Below are 24,306 nucleotides of genomic sequence, written 5' to 3' on the forward strand. Positions count from 1 at the left end.
AACAAAAAAACCCAAACAGAAAATAGCAAAATGATAAGACTTTTTGTTATAAACGAAGAAAAACGAAAACAAAACAAAAAAACTTTTCTAATCTTTCAAATTTGTGACAAAAAATCCATGCAAACTTTTACTGTATGGTGGCAAGCTAAGCAACGTATAAATAAAACGTTTATCAAACATTATAAAATTTAATGCAGATCATTTCTTTCAGTGTTTGTGTTCGTCGTTCAACAAAAGTGATGTCTATTTATAGCTTTCAAATGTTTATCCCATGTAATCCTAAACGCTCACACATACACAAAAAAGACGGAAAGGCATAACTTTTGACGAAGAATGGTATGGAAACCAATAAAAGTGATTAAATGGTTAAAGAGGACTGTCAACAACGCCAAGGGTATCGTAGCTGACCACCAGCATATATGTAGTTGTTTTGGGCTTTCGTTTGGCTCGTGTTTTTCTCTATGTTGACTTAGAGCGGATGTTGTTATTTATTCTTCAACACCCAAGACTTACTACAGCTAGCTACGTCGATTGTTCTTGCAATGGCATTCCATGACTTTCCGTTTTTTTTTTTGTTTTTTCGCCTGCCGACATTTTTTTCGTTTTGTTTTACTTTGCCTTGCCAATTGTAATCCAAACAATTGTCATTATTTTATTGTTAATGAACTAGAATTAGCCAGCCACTGTTGCGGCGGCCGAAGCAGCAAAAGAACAATTAGATTTCCAGATATTTATTTTTTGAATACGCATTGATATGAACACATGGCAGAGCAAAATTTTCCAACAAACGGCTCAGCCTTACCGAAAAAGCAAACATTATCATAATAAATTAGAAGAATACAAAATTAGTTGACAGTGAAAGCAATAATTTGCATATAAACTATGTGGACGGAGAAGCAAAATATAAAAGAAAGAAATGATGGCAGGTTGAAAATAAAACTTGAAAACAGAAAAATATATCAGATGGCACAAAACAAATGTATTGCCTACCATCATTTAGGGCAAATGCTCCAACAGTCAAAATCAAAAACATCCTAACCCCCACAGTTTTAAGGTTAGGCTATTTTTCCTCTTGCAACAACTGCAATCAAAACGATGCTAAAACCCCGAAATGTCAATATTTATGGAGTTATGAGCATTTCAAAATAGGCTATTTTTCCTCTTGAAGAAACTGCAATTAAAATGATGCTAAAAACTCAGGGATCATAGCTATACAGGGTGAGATGAAAAAACGGCAACCATCTTCAGACTGATTTCTAAGCCACTCGTCCGACAGCTGTTAAAATTATTCTAGTGACAACTATATTGTTTGCAAACGTACAAAAGCATTTTGGTGAGAATTTTCCAGAAAAAGAAAATATTCGTGATGGAATTCAAGCGTGATACTGATTTCTTTATATTTGGCTGGAAAACCACAAGTGGCTATCGTAAGAGCACTCCAGCATTTAAATGTGAATAAATCTTTTGTGTCTCGTACCATCACTCGTTACCGTGATACTGGTAGCGTAGTCCGACGTCAAGGAAGTGGACGGAAGAAAACAGCAACATCAGCAGAAATGATTCGAAAAGTAAAGAATAGACTTGATCGAAAACCGCGTCGCAGTGGCCGAAAAATGTCTCGTGAGCTAAACATATCGCAATATTCCATTCAGCAATTATTGAAAAGCTAAAGAAAAGCTAAAGATTAATCGAATAATAAATGCCGAATATTACGGCGAAAATATTGTGGGTGTATTAAAGCCTTGGGCCTGCAAAAATTTTGGCCGCAGGCCTTGGACATTCCAACAGCACTCAGCACCATCGTTCTAAGCATGCGCCACCCAAGTTTGATTACAAAATGAGGTTGCTCGCTTTATTTACAGCACACAATGGCCACCAAAATCTCCAGATACCTATACGTTGGTCTATTAGGTCTGGAGTATTTTGGAAACAAGGTTGGCACTATAAAATACCAAAGTGTCGATCACCAAGCGCTTCGCCGGGATGGTCCAAAATAACGCATAGCAACATTCGGGCAGCGTATGGACGGTTTCATTGGCCGTTTAAAGGCCATAATTGCCAAAGGTGACCAATGCGAACAAATTTAAACTTATTCTAAAATTTGATGCTATTTCCGACATTTTTAGTAGTTAATAAATATATTGTGATGTGTATAAATTGGAGAATATCGAACTTTTACATCACATTTTATAAGAGTTATTATTATTCAAAATATTGACCCTTTGTGGAGGAGGTACTTGATGTAGTGGACCGAAATTATCTATTTTCTCACATGACCTAGTACTGATGCAAATATTGAGATTTGCAAAGTTGGAACCAAATCGGATGATTCTTTCTTTGAAAATTTTCATGTTTTGTGGGAGAGATACCAGACCGATATTGCCCATCTCGGAACACAATCTAAGTTTGATAATAATATTACGATGTACCAAGTTTGGTCCAGATCGGATACTGCCTTCGAGAGTTATCGTGCACTCCAGCCAGATAGACAGACGGTCGGACGGACATAGTAAGATCGACTCCAAATATCCTGAAACAGATTTGGTCCAAAGAGACCTAGGGTCTAGTATCAAATGATATATTCCCTCTCTAGCCATTTTCGCATTTATTTCCCATATAGTTTAGTTACAATGAAAATGAACTTAAATTCTAAGATTAGTTTGAATTTTTTCCTAACAGCATTCTTACTTTTTCTAGGAATATTTCTTATAGTATATTAATTTGAGGTAGGTCAGCCCATTTGGTTTGTAATTAATGACTTTGTCATATACCCTCTCTAGCCATATGGCTGAGGGTATAAAAATTAGTACTAAGTTGCTGGCTCTGGGACATAAATTTTGTTTGATATTAAAATTATTATTTATCGTTTATTTTTATTACAGCCATCTCTAAAAGGCTTAGAAAAAATGCTAATGGTTCAGGAAGGATGTGGTTCAGAGAATAATATGTGTACTCCTATATCTAGACGAAATAAATGTTTAAAGTAGCCAGTAAATGTTTAGCTATCCAAATGTTTGAATTTGAATATAGTGGATCCTCTTTCTTGCGTATTTAGCCGCATTTCTCCATAATTTACTGGTCAAAATTACATATCTCAATATTATACTGCCTTTATTTTTTTTTTTTTTTATAATTTATATTAATAAAATACTCTTGCCCACGGAAAGCCTTTCCCCCATTCTTTTAAAAGTAAACCCTTTACTAAAGGTGAATAACAAGTAAAGGAAAAATAAACCTATAACCGAAGCTTTATTTGTTTTCTTTTTTTTTGTGTCTTGTAAGCCTGTCGATATTGTGAAAATGTTATATTTTTATCTTCACTGACGTTTGTGGCTTTTGTTATGACAAAATTATGCTGAGTGAAGAAATAAAATAGAAAAAAACAAAAATAACAAACTCGTTCAATTTGCGGTTTTCAAAGGTGGCTGCTGGGTCGTTGGGTGGTTAGACTGCCATTGTCACAGACCTGAGTGAATGAAGACCAAACCGCCGCAACACAAGTTTAGTGACGCTAATGGTGATGGTTTTTGTGTGCACTGTTCGTTACTTTTTTTTGGCGAGCCGGAGGAGGTGGTGGAGGACCGGAAGGGGTCGTGGCATATTTGTGACGAACTCTTCAAACCCCAAACCACACAAAAGGTCAACAATTTTTTTATTAAATTAATGTTAATTGAATTTTAGACATAGAATAACTCTTCAACATGCTGCAAACAAAACAAAAAAAAATCACAACAACAACGAACACAGTAAGCTCTGCCCCACACGGACTAAAGAGAGAAATCTACAAATAGATGTTATTTGCTAAAAATAGATGAAAAGCTCATTCATCGCCAGCCATTGAGCCGGTGGTGGGTGAGCAGTCAGTCATCTTTTCATTAATATTAAGAGGTTATACGAACAATGTGCGCTGGTATTTGGAAGTCGAAGTCTCTGTTGGGACGACGTGTCTGGCATGGCAAGATGTAATCAACTAAAAATGTAACCAAATTTTTTGTAAATGTTAAAATATTACCTTAGGATTTGTGTTTTACACACACACACACACACCGCTTAACGTGTAGGAATTCCATAAGAATGCCATAACATTCTTTTATTTTTGAGAGGAGGAATTCACCTTTACCGTTACGCGTATAGCAAGCAAACGCCAGCCACATAAGAAGAAAATCAATGCTTTAAGCAAATGACGTTAGATGATTCATAATAGCATTTTAATATTTATTTTGGGTATGGCTCAGGTTGTTGTCCGACAACGAAATGTTTAAACACAAAAAGACAACACAAAAAGACATCTGTCAAAACATAACCAAAAATGGTAAATGCTACGATTCGCAAACACAGGTTTAAATGCTACACAGTAGAAACTTGATAATTGCAGCTGGGTATGTCTCCGCACATAAATGCGATATCTTTCGAAGGGCTAAAGAACCATAAAAGGTTTTCAATATATACAATAGCAATAAAAGTGAGACCTCAATCATACAAAGCTTTAAAAGATCTTTAAACCATGGAAACTATAAAGAAATTTAGATACGGTATTTAAATTGAATTTCTGAAAATGACTCTAAAGACGTAATTGTTTAAATTTGTAAAAGGTACCCCACATAAAGTAGACCTATAAAATAACTTATTTTTATAAGATATTTTATAGGACTATATATGGGGTATTTTTTCCCTGAAAAATAGCTCTAAAGTAACAATCAGGTGTTGTTACCTCAGGGAAGCAAAAAGCTGATAAAACAGGCAGGGTGAATGAACCCTCTTCATCACACATCCCTTTTAAGACAGGTCAGTTTATGGAGGATATCAAGAAATCGCCAAAGAGACCAGAATGACCATCAAAGACCTTTCGAATCTTAAGGATGCATAGATCACACGGTAACTACAAGGCTTTAACCTCGAAACCTACAGATGGCCCTGGCGATGGCGCCTGGCGGCCTCCGTTTTCATGGAGGAAGATAATCCCAGACACGCAGTTGGGGAAGTTATTGTTCACGTGGTTGCCCCACATCTTTTGCAACCGGCACACATTCTGAAAAAACTGAGAAGATAGAACACACACACCAGGATAAACACCTGGCAGCTAGCAAGCCCAAGTTCAGAGACCAGCAGCTTCGTCATCAAGATTGCAACTCATGATGAGGGTCAGGACTGCATTGGGTTCGTCTGAAATAAATGACAAAAGCAACAGCTTATCTGCTTCGATCTTATTAAGTACAAAATATAATACATATTGCAAAAATTTGTCATTTTTAAATAAAAGTATCAGGATTTAATATTCGAAGCGTCCCAAATAGGTTGATTAATGCAATTAAAGTATTTAAAAAACCAAAATTTTCTGCTATAGGGTCTAAAAAATTTGAACACCGAATTCAAATTTATAAAGAACCACATAGGAATCCAACGAAGATTAGCTGCAAAAGAAAAAACTTTTGAGTCAGCTACTTCGAAGTTAGGTTTGTCTTTACCCTATGTCTCTGAGATAGATCACTATGTAAATCTCATAACAAGTGTCATACTTGATTGCAATTAACATATGATAGACTGGGCACCCATGAGAAAATCGAGCATAAAATCTGTCCATTGAAGACTTGTAAAAAGTATTTTGGAAGACTTGTAAACAGTATTTTGTTTCTTTTCAGAAAAGGCCGCTTTTGATGGGTCCTCTGTAAATATGAGGCCTTTCAACTATAGTACAGTCACTTTCCAAATGGGATTTCTAAGGATATTCTCCTTTAGAATATTGCGAAAACTTAAAAAAATTGTTTCACACATTCAATCCCTCATCATACATTTTAATGAGTCCTTATGACATCATTTATTTTGTATATGGTCGGTCGGTCAAGCATTGGTAGTGCTTCCATTAAATGGTTAACGAGGAGAATGGGGAGGATTGCCATGTAAACAACAATGGTATTATTCCATAAATAGGAAGGAATGCCAGCAAATATTCCACAAAAAACTATACATTAGTTGTGTGATGTAAATTATTAGAACAGAGGTGTAATAAACATACAGCGGGCAAGAGACACAGAGAGAGAGAGAGAGCTAAGCCAAGAGCAGGGAATTGCTAAGTAATTTATGAAAACAAAAGTCAAATAAGTTGTAAATTACGACATGCATATGTTCTGTTCTTTCTGTCCCGAACTCTCTATGACACTTGCTTTGACCACTCAACGGTACACCACACTACTCATGATGATAGAAACACACAATAAAAAAAAACCAACACCACCCAACCCCTCCCCCCCCACTCACATTTTGACTACTCACACCAAACAAACAGCTGTTTGAGTATGTTAACAGAGAGAGATAGAGCAAAGTGTGCACTCACACAAATTTGGCCCCAACAAAAAACAAAACATGAGAGAGAATAGCAGCGGCTGTTAAAACCAAACACACACAACAAATGTTAACCTGCAGCGATAAGGAAAAAAATTAAAACAAAAAACTGTTCCCAAACGACGTTTATCGCTTAAAAAGAAAGAAAAGAAACAACCGATGTTATAGTCGTCCCCCCAATGTGAATGGACAATGAGTTACCATCCAATAGCAACAACAACAAAACAAGTAGAGCCCCACTGTTATTATGAATCACAGCATAAAACATAAAAGAACTGCTGACAAAGGAATATGAACGAATGACTGGATCTAGAGAATGAAAGAAGGTTGCGATTATGTTACAATGGAAGTGTTGCCATGGCAGTACAATATTTTATTCTACAGAAATTTTCTATGAAAAAACGGATAAGATTTCAGAATATCTTAAAAGTGGAAGGTAGGTTAATAGTCATTAGAAGAAATTTCCAATACCCCATATTAATTGAATGAAAAAACAAACTTTCAGAGGAAATACACTGATAGAAAACCTTAGAGATTTATATACAAAAATTCAAATATTCAATACAAAATAGATTTTTAAAGATTTTTCATATATAGAAGACCTTTCAGAGTGCTATCATTTAAGACTAACATATGTAGTCTGTGCATACTTTGCCTACAGGTCTGACATCAAGAGGAGAATCAAGCATTCTTTAATTGTGTTCTATCTTCTAAATGTAGAATACTTCATTCTCCTTTAATTCTTTTTAAGTATATTGGCAATATCTTAAATATTTTTACAAGAATCCTAAAAATGGCAACCCCATGTCCTAGAATGTGTAAATTTTCAATTGATAAGGCTGGGTTTGATGTAAGGACGCGCGCCAGTCTGCTGCCATTGCCACCAATAATAAAAACATAGAAACAAGCTTCCAATATTCCTCTAAATAGGGGAAAGAAGACGTAATGTTTGGATCTTATCTATAGGACTGAATTGAAAAATAACATTAGGCTTTCTTCTTTTGGGTGTTGCTTCGTTTTTGCGCTATGCCATTGTTGGATGTATAGCAAATCAAGAGGGTTGAAATTGTTCCATATAAAATGAGGTAGCTATTACTGTCTACACCACCCAGCCAGCCACCCAACCACCCATCAAGCCATTCCCAATTAAAACTGGGAGTTATTGGAGGGTGGTGGTATTTTATTTTAGTTTTGGACATAAAAAGCAGGTCATTTGACACAACAGTGGCTGGCTGGCTTGTTGGCTGGGAACAATTGTAATTGGAGCTAAGCTAAATAGAACTGGCTGTTCACATACACATAAAATGTGCCGGGTGACACAGACAGGAGCAGCAGCAGAAGAAGAACAAGAACACCAGCCAGGCAATACGATGACGTAGGTTATTCTTAAAAGGAATGGTAACCCACAAACATCACCCCCACAATGCACTGAAAAGTTCAAGCAAAATTTAAATCGTCCCTTCCCAAAATGTGTTAATACTTACACTTCTAATATGCGATCGCCTTTTTTAATGCCCGCTTTTTCGGCAGCACCATTTTCTAGAACGGCACTGACATGTTGTAATGGGGCGTAAAGCTCACCATTTATGGAACGCAGCTGACCGCCCTCGGAGACTTGACCGCGTACATTGAAACCGAAGCCCGTTTCTGTTTTATAGATCGTAACGACCCGGGGTCCAGCCGCACTGTTGCCCACTGATGAATCGCTCATGGCGGCGACGTTATAATTCCCACACTAGCAAACCAACCAACAGACAAACACACGCGACACAATCACAACTAGATCTGGCTTTGCAAGCCGCAGCACGCGATGTTTCGGTCTGGGCAAAATTACAAAATACTCTTGGAGTTGGATGGATGGATGGATTCGGTGCCGCTGGTTTAAATTACACACACTTTTTTCTCTTCTTTTTATTCGTTTCTCTTTTTAAATATTACACTTCACTTTTGCCTCGCTAATGCCAAACAATGCTTGCAATTTATTTTTTTTTTCTTGGCCAGAATTTGCGTAACTTCTCGCGACTTGATTATTCTTTTTTGTGGTTCCCAGCACCTCTTTGAACACAATTCACTGCTGCCGCTGCATGCAAGCCAGCCAGCACAACTTCTTACAGCATTTACACTTGCCAAAAGAGACAAGACACAACAGACAACCACTTTTTGCAATTTTTTCCTGTATTTCTTGTTATTGCCCAAGGCACGGCACAGAGGAATTTCAATATTTGCAGGCTTTTTTTTCTTTATTTTTCCTTTCCTTCTCGGACTTTCAATTTCAACAATCACTTGCTCTTTGCTTTGGAATTGCCATTTTTCGTCTTCTTCACTGATTTGGAATGTTTTGTGGTGGTTGCTTTTTGTTTTATTTAATTAGCTGCTAACACTATTGCTATTTGCTTTTTTTCTTTTATTCTTCTTCTTCTTGATTTTTTTGTTTGAATGTAATGAATTTTTATCTTCCGCAAAACGACGACGACGTCTTTTTGCTGCTTTTCTCGTTTTTTTTTCAATAAACAACAAGCAGTAGGGATATGTAGGTTAATTTGTGGCGATTCGATTAATCGATAGCAAACCAAGATGGTAAATCGAACAATCGATTTTTGTCAATTGGAATGCTATGTTTCTGTGGTCATTTGAAATAAGCTACGATCTAGATAATGAAAGGACTCTATCGGGCGTTTACACAGTATAAATTTGTCTTGTACTCGAGTTTCATTTTATAAAACTGGTAAAGGGATAAAACCTTAACATTTCATTCGCCTTTCACGATATTTAACTCATTTTAAAAATGAGAAGAAACATCTAATAAATGAAAACAACTTGTTACGTCTAATTTTAAGTAAGTTTGACAGGAAGTGGACATATCCTTAGGCCTATATTTTTATAGTTTTAGGTTTCTGTTCTACCTCCTTATTTGACCATGTGTCTACCAATATATTCAAAAACAGTAAATGCAAAAAAAAAAAAAATGTGACATTGCACACCATTTATTCCAGAATTACAATAATGTAAATGTTTTTACTACTATAACTGATTTCTCCTTATGATGTCGAAAAAAACTAATAGATTCTTGCCGGTTCCAGAAGAGAGCGTATATTTTTCATTATCAAAAAAACCTGCAAACACGCAAATGATATGTACCTGAACTGCACGAATGTAACAGTTTCAAGGAAACATTTTTAGATTTTTTATTTTATTTTCACTGTTCCAAACCAATTTTTTTCGATATCATAAAGATTGATTTTGTAGTTAAAAGTTTTTCACTCTTGCAGTTCTGGAAAGAGCAATGAGTTTTAGGGTTTTTCTCAATGTTGCTACATTTTTGTCCCCGTACTTTTTCAATAATTTTTTACTGTAAGAGCATATAACAAAATGCAAGCGTTTCGAAAAAGGAAATATAATGGTCTGTTTCAGAACACAAATGACTGTAAAAGTTTTTACTACGAAACGCAATTTTTCCTTTGTGATATCGAACAAAGTTACAAAACTAGTAGATTTTTGCAGGTTCTGGAGCAAAGAAAACGTTTTTAATTTTTTTCTTTCAATGTTGTCAATCAAATTTTGCCATGATTATATAAATCAAAAATACTTTTCATTCATGCTTTCAGATTTTTGTAATAAATTTTTAAGTATTGAAATTTATCGAGAGGAACCCGCTCAAAAATATATTTTTTATTATACAGACGTTGACTTGATATGGTTCTCTGCTGACTTTGTTAACCGTTGACAAAAGTTTGAACTTGGTATTAGTCTGAACGTATCGTTATATAACTTGCGTATATTATTTTGAAAAGGTAAACAACTCAAATAAGTAAAAGTACATACAAAATTGAACCTTATTTACTTTCTGAGCTTAAAGTATTCTTTACACCCATCTCTATTTTAGGCTTTTTACGAAGATTCGTCATTTTAACTGATTCTGACAGCAGAAGGAGCTCAGTATCATTACCACACCAACATTTTTCAAACTCACTATATGGTATTACCAACTATAAATTATACTCCATACTGGAACTCAATTCACAGTGATTAGAACTCTATTTTGCTATCCATTCACTGTTATCCGTGTGCTAGAAGAAGAGCCTTATGACATTTTCTCCATTCCACAACATTCTGTGTTGTTTTTATCATCTATCATCTTATAATTCTTTGCATGGAAAACGAAGAAGTAGTGTTAGTGAGTAGTAAAAAACCAGAATCAGAAGACACGTTCAAAATGGCGTCGGATGAAATACAATTTGTAAGTGACCATAAAAAATATTAAAAATAAAAAAAAAACATTAAACAATAAGATATTGATGTGCCAATGAATAATACTGTTTTAATAAAATGGACTCTTTGCCTTTTTGGGGAAATCTCCTCTTAATTGGACTGTTGTTGTTACTGGCAAATAAAACAAAACGGTGCAAGCGTATTATTTTTGATGCAAAACTCGAATTGTGTGGTGTCTGATGTTTTCTGTTAAAAGATCAATTGACATTTTCTGGATTTCAAAGAAAAAAAAGATTTAATAGTCTGAAGTGGGGAGAGGAGAATAAAACAAGTGTTTTTCCACCTAGAAAAATAAATCCAATTGGATTTTTCTTTCTGTTTGGTTAGTGTTTTTTTCGGTGAAGTGAAGAAACAAATTAGAATACGGCATTTGAATGCACTGGCAAATGCAACCGACACTCGGCACTCTTGTTGGCATTCAAAAAGATAAGTCGGCCAGTAGTATTAAATGTTTGTCGTCCGTCGCCCCCATCCATATTCATGTGTAAAGAAATTCCATCACATCATCTCGTTTCCCAGCAGCTTTTGCTTTGTGTTGTAGCTAGCGGGTTGAGATGAGCGCGAAAGGCCATCTCGAGTGAACGCAACAAGATGATGATGTATTTGGTTGTTTATAGAAGGAAGGAAGGGGTTACTCACAACCAAAACAAAAAACATGCAAATACAATGCTGTCGGTTTTTGTGCTGAAATAATGAAAAAGAAAACGCTACAAAAAAGAACAACAATAATTATTCATTGTAAGCGGCTTTTGATGTTTAGCAAATAGTTTACTTCTCTCACTCTCCGATTTTATTTTACAACAATAAAATATTGTTGGTTTTTTTTTGTCTCCGCTTAAGAAAAAAAACAAAAAGAGCCAGCTGTTTATTTTGTTTTATTCCTTATCTCGGGTTTTTTATTTGTACGTAGTTTGTGTGTGTGCGTTGTGTCTGTCATTGTTCTCCCCACAATCCAAGGTACCACTTTACAATTACTTCCTGTGCAATGGCTTGGCGAAAAAAAAGAAACCAAACAAAAAACATGAAAACTGAAGAGCCAACTCTGGCAATTTATAAAAAAAAAAAATGCAAAATGCTGTTCTGTTTTGTTGTGCCGTTGTTGTTGCCTTTGTTTTTTCGTCTTGTTCTTGAGTCAAACAATATGGTCATCGTTTAACACTGGCAAAGTTAACTCTCTTTCTCAACCCTCTTGAATCGAAACACCATCAAAAAAAAAAGATCTAATTGCAATTTGACAATCGCTTCAGTGCTGTCAATTTAGTGATTTTATGTTATTAAAATTTGATAAAGCAAGAAAACAAATAAAAAAAAAACTAGTTGGGCCTTAACTCTAGTTTATTAAAAACTATTCAATTTTTTTGACATTTTTTCCAGTAGTAGTGTTCTTATCCAACAAGTGGTCACATGATGGGGTTATTTATAAACGTAAACGGCCGGGTCTTGAACTCGGACTTTCGGGTCAAAAGTCTGTGGTCCCGGGTCCGTCCCCCAAGAAAAAAAAAATAGTTTCCCGGTATCAGGGTAAAAATACCTACTACTGGAAAAAATGGAAGAGGTTTTATTTAACTAGAGTTAGCCCGGAAGTTATAGTCAAATTATCGAGTTTTTGGACATGGATTTTTTTTAACCCCAAAAAAAGTCGAAAAAAGCCTATTTGGAGGTCACACAAAATTGATGCCAAATTATAGCTGACACTCTTACCTTTTCAAAATGCCAAAACTTGTGCTAATACCTTTTCTGGGTCCAGAGATATACTCTTCTGAGTATGTTCAACCGGCTACACGAACTAAAGTTTAGTTTTTTTAGCCCGTGTCTTGAACGCGGAATTTCGGGTCAAACATTTGGGGTCCCGGGTCCGTTTACCCGTCAGGGTAAAAATACCTACCTCTGGATAAAAAATCGAAAATTCTACTAAATTAGAATTATTTCCCAGTTGGTTTTATAGTTAACACTACAATCTTTCCAAAATTCTACAATATCGTAATTATCAATCCTGGATCCAGAATTATAGCTCTGTGAATGCGGTAGACCCGATACTGTTCAATACATTCGGATGATGTTTTTAGTATAAAAAAACTTAACATTTCGTCGCCGGTGTTGGACATACTCCGTGGGGAAACACTCAAGATCCGACCGAAGGCCGTCTACCTTAAAATGTATCAAATATAGAAAAAATTGGTTTCGTATCCGCTGTTGGACATACCCAGAGGAGAAAATCCCAAGGCCGGCAAAAGCATAAAATTTAGAAAAACGTTCTCCAAGAGGAGAAAATCCCAAGGCCGGCTACATAAAACAGCATCAAATTTAGAAAAACTTTGGTCCGCGAAGCCTTTGTTGAAAATACGCTCCGGCGATGGCGAGTACATATCATACAAATCTTGACCGCGACTGCGCCTTCAATGTCCATCAGCTTAGTCCAACATTGACATACTCTTTCAAAAAATTGGACCGATATCTCGCAAATAAATGCTTCAATGTTTTTCTTCCATTGTAGTAGGATCGTCTCTATAGTCATAGGTTTTAACAAAGCCCAACAAAAAATAGTCTAAAGGCGTTTCATCACATGATCAAGATGGTAAAATATTCTCCGAGACCATTGCCACGCGTGCTGTGTGGCATGTGACACCGTCTCATTGAAACTACATGTCCTGCAAGTCAAGCTCTTGTATTTTTGCAAAAAAAGTTGGATATCATCTCACGGTAGAGCTCATCACTTATAGTTACATCCATGGCACAATGAAGACAAGGTAGGCTAACTTTGAAAAAATTGCAAGTATAGAGGTCTACCTGTTTGGCTTGTAATGTCAGAATTACTATCAAAACAATAAAAAAGCAAACAACTTGTTGCATTGATTTTGAATAAATAATTTCAAACCGGGAAAAATGAATGAAAGGTCAAACTTTCTGTTCAAAATCTTGTTCTATGTATCTCTTATGGTTTATTTCGGGACAAAAACTGTAAATTTTGTCGATGCATTTGAATATTTTCTGAACAATTTTTTATTATTAAAAAATTACACACAAATAGACAAATGAAGTTGATATATTAAGCCAGAAAAATAAAAAAATTAAAATCATATGGTAGTTCTGCCCTACCTTGAGTTTATTGTACATTGGTTACATCCATGGTAGTGTAGTGGGTATAACCTTCCTTGGTTAGACTTTCGTAGATCTAATACAAACAAGCAATACTTAATTTATTGACTGGGATCTTAGGTTATTAACGTACATACCTTGGACTTCTTGGAAACAATGGTTGTTCCCGGTAATATGTATCGCTTGATGTGTGCCAATAGAATTTCCTTGTTAATCTCTTTAACATGAACCAGAAAACATTTACCATTTTTTCTCTGGACACCACCAAAATCACCAGTTATTTTCCAAGAATCGATTTCTACAGTTGTGCCGTGTGATCCTCCAATTGCTAATTTCTCATGAAGTAATCCGTTTGCTACAGTTTTTCCATACAGGGTTTCAAATTTCATGATCGTTTTGAAGGATTTTATATGTAATTCACTTTTGATATATTCTATTGGAAAATCCTGTATCCATAGATGACAAAACAGTATCAATTGACAGACATGAAAATTAGTTTGCCCCATGAATGTATCCTTTCGCAAGGGTATACTGATGTCACATTGCCCTCTTCCGTCCATTCTTTATATATTTTTCTTCGCACCTGCAGTAAAAATGTATTTAAATACTAATTCGTCTACAATTAGAATTGTCTTACCTCCATAACAATCCATCAATATCATCACATTTCTGTAGCGACATTTTATGTCCTTTAGGGCAAATCATTTCCTTTGGTATTAATTCCCGTTTCTTGAGTTCTTTGAGAGCTTCTTCATTAAGTGTGCCTTTTAAAGTGTATTCGAAAAATTTATAAATATCGAATATGCAACCTAATTTCATTTGTATTCGAGTTTTGTGAGGAATATGAAGATATGTGCCCCAGAAAGTTTTCAATTAATGTACTCTTCTTCAAAAATGTCACAAAGAATGGATGTTTACCGTTACGGAATGTGTTATTTCGGTATTACTGCATTTCAGTGTTGTCATTTTAGCGTTTTATTTTATAAAGAATGTGTATTTAGATTCTGTAGGAACAGAATTAAGCCATGTTTTCATTAGCACTTGAAAATCATTAATAAATTCAATAATTCAATATTTAATTAGTATTTTTCGTTAAGGCAATGCAACCTTTGTTATATTAGTTACAGGACTCATTTCATTGTAATTTATGAAGTAACTGAAATTAGAAAGTGTAAAATGTTTTGTGGATAATTAAGTAGTATTTTTCTTGTTTTAAGTTCTTATACTTAAATTCTTTACCGAATTGGGTAGTCACTAATTTACTATTTTAAATTTGTTGGTGCGAATAAATATCAACTTTTTGTGCATACAGAAAAAAATCAGCAGACTATGAAGGTATACCTAAAAATAGAACACTTGTATCGGCTTTTTGAAAATTCACCCAAAAAGTAATCTAAATAGAGGGCAGACAGTTCTCCCTCTTCCATATTTTTTGAAAATTGCTTGGGATCACTGCATTTTGGTTATATAGTGTCGATATTAATGATAGCTCTACGAATGTTATTTTGGTCTAAAATTTCTACTTTCAAACTTGTCACCAAATAGGCCTTTTTATAATTTATAAATATTATAGATACATGCTGGGGTAAAGCTGTACATAACCAGAATTTATGCAAAATACTCCTACAAGGATGTCATCAATGACTAAAATATTAGTCATCAACTTTTACTATAAGTCAACAAAGAAAAGAAATCTCTATTTTCAGCATTTCCTGAACAAACTTTTGGATTGGATATTGACTAATATTTAAAACCTAGTTGCAAATTTTCCAACTTTTATGTGCGATATGAAGTATCAAAGTTTGAATACACTCGGATACAACATTTTCCTTTATTTTCTAAATATAGGCCAGGCCATTCCATTCTTGCCTTCTAGAACTGAGGAAGCAAATTATTTTTGGAGCTAATTTGAATTTCATTTTTATTTCCTTTTCGTAAAAAAAATCAAGTTAAATTTGTTTGTGTACTTTTTTCATAGAAATACTTGCTAACTTTATTTTTAGCTGCCATTGTCTTTGACATTGGCACTTAAATAAATAAATGCATGTTGACATGTACTTACTCTCTAAATGTCACATTGTTACTTGTAAATAATTAAAAATAAACATTTTCTACCTAGGTATTTAATGAGTAAAATAAAATTATTATATTTTAGAAAAATATTGCATTTTCATCCGAGAAAATTTGGCTAATTATTAATGACAAAATAGGTAATTTTTATACCCTCCACCATAGTATTGAGGGTATATTAGGTTTGTCATTCTGTTTGTAACACCTCGAAATATACATTTTAGACCCCACAAAGTATATATATATATATATATATATATATATATATATATATATATATATATATATATATATATATATATATATATATATATATATATATATATATATATATTCCTGATCAGCATAAAATTCTATGTCGATTTAGCGATGTCCGCCCGTCTATGGAAATCTCTCTAGCTTCCGAACAAAAAATTAAATTTTTTCTCAAATGTGAATTATGTCTGCAGGACTTTTAGTACTGAAAATGGGCCAAGTAGGTCCACGTTTTGGTATAGCCCTCATATAACGGTACCTCCCGATATTCGTTATTTTGATTATTTTAGCGACAATATTCATCAGAATTTGGTATTTGAAGTCCGAAATGGATACTACATCCTAAGACAGAAAATTGTCTGTACAGGTCCACGTCTTCGCAAAGTCCCCATATAACGATACCTCCCGATATTCGGTACGTTGTTGATTTTAGCGGCATTATTCACCGGAATTCTTTCAAATTTTGTATTTGATGTTCTTAATGGATGCTACAGCCTAAGACAGAAAATTATCTGTGCAGGTCCACGTCTTCGTATAGCCCCCATATAACGGTACCTCCCGATATTCGGTTTTTTGATGATTTTAGCTACATTATTCACCATTTTTTAAGCTTTGTATTGGAATATTGTAATGGCTTATGACTAAAGTTACCTATGCAGGTTCATGTCGTCGTATAGACCCTAATATAACTGCTACATTTGTTATTTTTAAGATTTTAAAATAACTTTCAACGGGTTTTATTCAATTTCATTTTTTTTTTTTTTGAGAATTGCCAAAATCGTTCCAAATGGTAGAGGGTATTTAAAGCTCGGCCCGGCTGCAGGACTTTTAGTACTGAAAATGGACCAATTAGGTCCACGTTTTGGTATAGCCCCCATATAACGGTACCTCCCGATATTCGTTATATTGATTATTTTAGCGACAATATTCATCGGAATTTGGTATTTGAAGTCCGAAATGGATACTACAGCCTAAGACAGAAAATTGTCTGTGCAGGTCCACGTCTTCGCAAAGTCCCCATATAACGGTACCTCCCGATATTCGGTACTTTGTTGATTTTAGGGGCATTATTCACCGGAATTCTTTCAAATTTGGTATTTGATGTTCTTAATGGATGCTACAGCCTTTGACAGGAGACTGTCTGCGCAGGTCCTCGTCTTCGTATAGCCCCCATTTAACGGTACCTCCCGATATTCGGTTTTTTGATGATTTTAGCTACATTATTCACCATTTTTTATACCCTCCATCTTGGAAAGGAGGGTATATTAACTTTGTCATTCCGTTTGTAACATCCTTAAATATTCGTCGTAGACCCCATAAAGTGTATATATTCATAATCAGCATAAAATTCTAAATCGATTGAACGATGTCCGTCTGTCGGTCTGTCCGTCTGTCTGTTGAAATCACGATACAGCCCACATTATTTGACGTAGAGCGCCAAAATTTAGCAGTGCAATTTGTATTGTGTCTAGCATGGTTGGTATTGAAAATGAGATATATCGTTCTGGTATAGTCCCCATATAACGGTACCTCCCGATATTCGGTATTTTGATGGTTATTGGCACATTTTTTCACGGATTTGTCTGAAAATTGGTATTTGTAGGTCATAACGGGTCCCTGTACGTATGGCAAAACATTGCATGTATAAGTCCACATTTTGGTATAGCCCCCATATAAAGGTACCTCCCGATATTCGATATTTTGATTATTTTTGACACATTTTTGCAAGGATTTGTCTAAAAATTGGTATTTGTTGGTCATAATGGGTTCCATCTGCGGTAGCGAAACATTGCATGTATGGGTCCACGATTTGGTATAGCCCGCATATAATGGTACCTCCCGATATTAGGTATTTTTTATTGTTTTTGCCACATTTATTCAGTGATTTGTCTAAAAATTGGTATTTGTAGGTCATAATGGGTCCTAGTTCGTGTGGCGAAACATTGTATGTATAGGTCCACGTTTTGGTATAGTCCCCATATAACGGTACCTCCAAATATTCGGTATTTTGATGATTTTTGATACATTTTTCACGAATTTCTCTGAAAATTGGTAGTTGTAGATCATAATGGGTCCCAGTTCGTGTGGCGAGTCATTGTAATTATAGGTCCCCGTTTTAGTATAGCCGCCATATAACGGTGCCTCCCGATATTCGGTAATTTGATGATTTTTGCCACATTTTTTCACTTATTTTCTGAAAATTGGTATATGTAGGTCATAATGGGTTCTAGCTCCGTTGGCGAAACATTGCATGTGTAGGTCCACGATTTGGTATAGCCCCATATAACGCTACCTCCCGATATTCGGCATTTTAATGGTTTTTGCCACGTTTCTTCTAATGTTTCCTTTACCCTAAGGTGGAGGGTATTAAAAGTTTGGCCCGGCCGAACTTAATGTTTTTTACTTGTTTCAGCTTTGTATTGGAATATTGTAATGGCTCATGACTATGCAGGTTCATGTCGTCGTATAGACCCCAATATAACTGCTACATTCGGTATTTTTAAGAATTTAAAAGAACTTTTAACGGATTTTATTTTATTTTTTTTTTTTGAGAATTGCCAAAATCGTTCCAAATGGTGGAGGGTATTTAAAGCTCGTCTCAGCCGAACTTATAGCTTTTTTACTTGTTTTTTCTGTATTAGATGAAGTATGAAAATGGAATACTTCGGACGACAATATGTGGTATTTCAGGCACATTTTAACATTCACGCCCCCTATAAAAAGTGAAGGAATTAGTCGATATAGTCCAAACCTGGCACATCGCAATACTTACAGCAAATTTTTATTAGGTCCGATACGAAATGGACAATATTGGTCCATTCCATTGACTGAGGGTACATATTTCGTTAATACTTCACTTATTACTTTTCTCTAAATACTTTTCTTAAGACCATTTTCCTCATTTATTTCTTCTCAAGTAAATGTCCTCAATTCTTGTCTGAAGTCACAAACAATTTTTTTTTTAACTATCCTAACATCCTGTAACCAATGTTTGTTATCCACTCCGGCGCTCAAAGGCCATTGACCCTTTTTAACTTTTTTTAATAGTCTTTTAATGTATTTGTTATTTCGAAAAGCATTACTTGAGTCGTTGCCAAAATTTTACGGACTTCCTTGTATGCTAGGACTTGGCAAAAAAAATCTGATGTGAAAAATGAAATTTATTTACAAGTTTTTTGTTTGTGTTTGCTTTTGGCAAGGAAACATGGAAAGTGGGTATTCGATCAACTAAACAATTTTTTTTCGACCGGCTTAATAAGAAATCATACCTGTAGCATGCCAGTAAAGTTTTTACTGGTAGTTAAGTGATTGAGATGGGTATTTACTGCTTGAGCATAGATTTCAAAGGTTATTGTTATATTTTTTTATAATTATTGACGTGAGCTAAATTTATAATTTTGATTTTTTGATTTTTTTTTTAAATTTTATTGAATAAAAACAAAAAATGTCGGAAATAGCATCAAATTTTAGAATAAGTTTAGATTTGTTCCAATTGGTTATCTTTGACACGAATTATGGCCTTCAAACGGCCAATGAAACCGTCACATGCTGCCCGAATGTTGGTCTGCGGTATTTTGGTCCATTTCCGGCGAAGAGCTTTCTTGAGTTGATCGACACTGGCTTTTTTAGTGCTAACCTTGCTTTCCTAAATACCCCAGACACAATAGTCCAACGGATTGGTATCCGGAGATTTTGGTGGCTATTGTGCGCAGAAAATGAAGCGAAGAACCTCATTTTGTAACCATTCTTGGGTGGTGCGTGCTGAGTGCGATGGTGCTGAGTCCTGTTGAAATGTCCAAGGTCTGCAGCCAAATTGTTTGCGTGTCCAAGGCTTCAATACTCCCTCCAGAATATTTTCGCTATAATATTTGGCATTTATTATGATGCCACCGTCGATAAATACGAGCGGATAGCGACCATCGGCTGTTATTGCGGCCCACACAATCACCATGGCCGGCGCTTGAGTTCTGGTGGCCAACCGTAGGTTTCAAACTGCTGGACAACGAATGTTTTCTCATCGAAGAAAACCAAATTCGGCAGTTCACCACTTTCGGCCAAGCGAAGAAACTCTTTTGCTCTTTTGAGTCTATTTTCTTTCTGTTGCGGTGTAAGGTCTTGCACTTTTTGGAATTTCAATGGCTTTAACCGAGCTCAATGGAATATTGCGAGCGAATGGAATATTGCGATATATTTAGCTCACGAGCCATTTTTCAGGCACTGCGAGACGGGTTTCGATCAAGCTGCTTCTTTACTTTTCGAACAATTTCTGCTGATGTTGCTGTTTTCTTCGGTCCACTTCCTTGACGGCGGGCTACGCTACCAGTATCACGGTAACGAGCGATGATATGAGACACAAAATATGTATTCACATTTAAACGATAGCCACTTGTGGTTTTCCAGCCAAATTAAAGAAATCACACTACCAAGCTTGAATTCCATAACGAATAACTTCTTTTCTGGAAAATTCCCACCAAAATGGTTTTGTACGCTTGTAAACAATATGAGCTGTCACTGGAATAATTTTAACAGCTGTCGGACGAATGGCTGAGAAATGCCAGCAGTCTGAAATCGGTTGCAGTTTTTTCGTCTCACCCTGTATATGAATTCCGGGCGTTTAGGTATGATTAATACTGTTGATGTCTTCTGTGACCTAAAGGAGAATTTCAAATATAAATTTGTAATATATTTTGTTTTGATACGATCCCATTTAAAGGGTGTTTTTAACCATATGACGTTAAAAGTACCAAAAAACCTCTTTTTAACCCACTTGACCAAAATAATATTCGTATTTGTATCTAAAATGCAAGGATTTCAAGGAATCGAAAATCAAAAATTCGAAAAAGTGAAAAAAAGTTACTTCGCGTTATAAACTTTCAAAACCTCTATAGATTTGTCTTCAAATATTAGGTCTATTTTCATAATCTACTGAGTTTTTCTTATATTAAATTTTTGGTGTTGCACATTGTTATTTTCCAAATGTTAGAAAAGAAGAGGGGGAATCTAAACTATCCTCCCATACCCCACCCACTTTACCAAATATTCATTTGTAATTAACCCCTTCATCATCTTGAATGTCATGAACATCGACAAAACCACAAGAACATCTAATTGGCGCCATAATGATATTGAATTTTCACACCAAACTCGAATATGAATATTCTAGGGAAATTTGGAACGGAAATAAAAAGATGGAGAGAAAATCGACAACAAAAATGCAAAAAATGTTGCTGTGCAAAACAACACGACCAATGTGTGATTTTAAGTAAAACTACTCAAATGAAAAGTTAATAAATTCAAATTAAAATAAACAATACTAGCAAAATACATACAAAACAACATCAGCAACAGTAGCAACAACAACAATGAACAACTTCCATTTGTAAACAATCCAATTGCACAGTACACAACAACCAAATAGGCCAACAACATCAACATCGCCTGCCTTTTGGCCAAATGCCAATACCACCGATGAACGAAATCAATTGTTTATCGAGATTTAGAAACGAAATCATTGAAGCGAAATTTCGGTCTAAAAATAAAATCTACTTAAAATTTGTTGTTTACGTGTCGGATCCGAACAATCTTCCTGCCGACACTTCCCGTTTCCCTTTTTCATAATATCTGGTATTGCTGCTGATGTGTAAACTATTATTACAAACATTTGCCACAAAATTTGCAAATTCAAGGGAACAAAAAATCGATTCAATGGAAATTTCCAAAAAATATTGAAAACAAATGTTCGATAGCAGGTACAAGAATTTCTTTGGGCTGTATGTACAAAGAATATTTTAATATAAAATTCTACTATGGAAGAAAACCTTTAAAGACTTATTAAAAAAATTGTGACAGATAGGCGACCTTGCAAGAGTGGAATGGTAATCTTCTATAAATAGATGACGTTTCGGAGGTCTTTTATGGACAGAAGTACTAGGGAATACGTGATCTATATTGCGAAAACCTTCTGAAGGTCTTTTATGTTGTGTATCTTTGCTATATGGTATAAAGTAGACCTTCTGAAGGTCTTCTATATTGCAAAGACCTTCTGATGGTCTTCTATATAGTAAAGACCTTCCGAAGACTCTTTGAAGGTCTTCTATTGCGAAGAGCTTCTGAAAACGTTCTGAAGGCCTTTCGTATTGAAGGCCTTATATATACAGAAGGTCATCTGAAGGCCTTCTATATGCTGAAGACAATCTAAATTTTTTCTTTATAATGAAGACCTTCTAAATGTCTTCTATTTCCAGACAAAAAATGTCTTCTATATATTTAGGACCTTCGGAAGGTCTTCCACATATTTGGTCTTCTTCTGAAGTTAATCTATATGGTCAAGATCTTCAATAAAGTAAAGACCTTTTAAAGGTCTTCTGTATAGTGAAAACAATCTAAAGTTCTTTTGCAATGTAGTGTGTTACGCTCTGAGAAACCAGTCTAAAGCCAAATCGATTAGAAAAAATAAATTCAAATTGCGGATGTCTCTATATTTAGGGGTGCATTTTTAAAGATTTTTTCCAGACTCCTCCAAGACCCAAATTTTTAAATGTGTGGATTTTTAAGGTCTTTTTCTAGACTCCAAGACCTAAAGACGTGGACTATTAAGGACTTTTTTTAGACTTCTAGGTTCTAGGCTCCCTCTCCGAGTCCTAAAGGCGTGGAGTTTTTCTGGACTCCCTCTCCGAGACCGAAAGCGTGGATTTTTAAAGAATTTTTTCTAGACCCCTCCAAGACTCAAAGACGTGGATTTTTAAGGAGTTTTTCTAGACTTCTCTAATGCGTCGATTTGAAGGGCTTTTCATAGATCCCTACAAGACCCAAAGGCGTGAATTTTAAACCATTTTTCGCCTCCTTCTCCAAGATCTAGAAGATCTAGATCTAGGCACCCTCTCCGAGAGCTAAAGGCGTGGATTTTTAAAGAATTTTTTCTAGACCCCTCCAAGACCCAAATGCGTGGATTTTTAAAGATTTTTCTAATTCCTCCAATTCTCATAGGCGTGGATTTTTTAATTTTTTTTTCTACATTCCTCCAAGATCCATAGGCGTGGATTTTAACTTCACTCCTCCAAGACCCATAGGCGACGATTTTTCTTTACTCCTCCAAGATCCAAATGCGTGGATTTTGTAAAGGATTTTTTCTATAATCCTCCAAGGCCTAAAGGCGTGGATCTTTTAAAGGACTTTTTCTATACTCCTCCAAGACCCAAAGGCGAGGATTTTTAAAGGATTTTTTCTATACTCCTCCAAGACCCAATAGGCGTGGATTTTTACTTCACTCCTCCAAGACCCATAGGCGACGATTTTTACTTTACTCCTCCAAGACCCATAGGCGACGATTTTTACTTTACTCCTCCAAGACCCAAATGCGTGGATTTTTTAAAGGATTTTTTCTATAATCTTCCAAGGCCCAAAGACGTGGATCTTTTAAAGGACTTTTTCTATACTCCTCCAAGACCCAAAGGCGAGGATTTTTAAAGAATTTTTTCTATATTCTTCCAAGACCCAATAGCGTGGAAACGAAAGCGTGGAATTTTTAAGTACTTTTTCTAGACTCCTCCAAGATCCAAAGGCGTGGATTTTTAAGGGCTTTTTCTAGACTCCTCCTCATAGAACCGAAGGCGTTGATTATTTATAAAGTTCTTTATTTTATAACTTTTAATTTCTCCAATCTTCCACCTCTTCCATTACTCGCTCCTTTCTTTTTTACTACAACACCTTGTCGACGAGAGAACGAAAGTCACCTGCATTTTTATGAGGAGGATGTTGCATATGAAGTGCCACGACATGCCTTTGAGGACTTTTGTTGCGCGTGTAATTTAATTTTTGAATTTCAAAACAAAACAATGCACAAAAATCTCGGGTGGCTGTCACTAACGAATACCTCTCTCTTTCTCTCCGCTTCCCTTCCTTCCTCTCGCACGTTGCCTGAATGCAAGGAAGTGAAATTTCAGTACAATAACCTTTCCATGTGAGTAGTTTGGAGTGCAGTTTGTGAGTGAGTGTCGCACAGGAAGGATCTGCAAGTGTGGGGAGGGAGTGTGGTGGTATCGTGGTGCTGACAATGTTTGCGTGCACATTGCCGGAACAACTTTCCTGGCACTACCACTAAATCTAAATAGTTCACACTAAAACTACTGCAATGGTTGCTTTCTCTTCATGATTCTGGGGGTATTTGCAAATTTTATAGTTGCAAACATGTTTATATCCTGCACAGGATGAAGAAAATTAAACACCAGCCAAAGAATAACAATGACAACAACAACAGCAACAATAATGGGCAAGGCA

General features: G+C 35.5%; 2 protein-coding genes across 3 annotated transcripts in view; one reads left to right on the forward strand and one right to left on the reverse strand.

Moving 5' to 3' along the window:
* The window catches only part of LOC101899264 (sorting nexin-27), a 38,659-nt gene extending 29,812 nt beyond the window's left edge, over positions 1 to 8,847 (reverse strand). Inside the window, exon 1 of the mRNA XM_059127308.1 lies at positions 7,824 to 8,847. Within this exon, the coding sequence (XP_058983291.1) occupies positions 7,824 to 8,050 (227 nt within the window). The 5' untranslated portion in view covers positions 8,051 to 8,847. The remainder of the gene's footprint in view (positions 1 to 7,823) is intronic.
* A 1,578-nt stretch (positions 8,848 to 10,425) lies between these two features.
* LOC101895603 (tyrosine-protein phosphatase non-receptor type 9) overlaps positions 10,426 to 24,306 on the forward strand; it is a 211,309-nt gene continuing 197,428 nt past the window's right edge. For both annotated transcript variants that reach the window (XM_059127360.1, XM_059127365.1), the window contains exon 1: positions 10,426 to 10,576. In XM_059127360.1, coding sequence (XP_058983343.1) covers positions 10,490 to 10,576 — 87 coding nt within the window. In that variant the 5' untranslated portion in view covers positions 10,426 to 10,489. The remainder of the gene's footprint in view (positions 10,577 to 24,306) is intronic.

This window comes from Musca domestica, unplaced genomic scaffold (assembly GCF_030504385.1).
Source record: "Musca domestica strain aabys unplaced genomic scaffold, Musca_domestica.polishedcontigs.V.1.1 44, whole genome shotgun sequence".
In the NCBI taxonomy this organism is placed as follows: Eukaryota; Metazoa; Arthropoda; class Insecta; order Diptera; family Muscidae; genus Musca; species Musca domestica.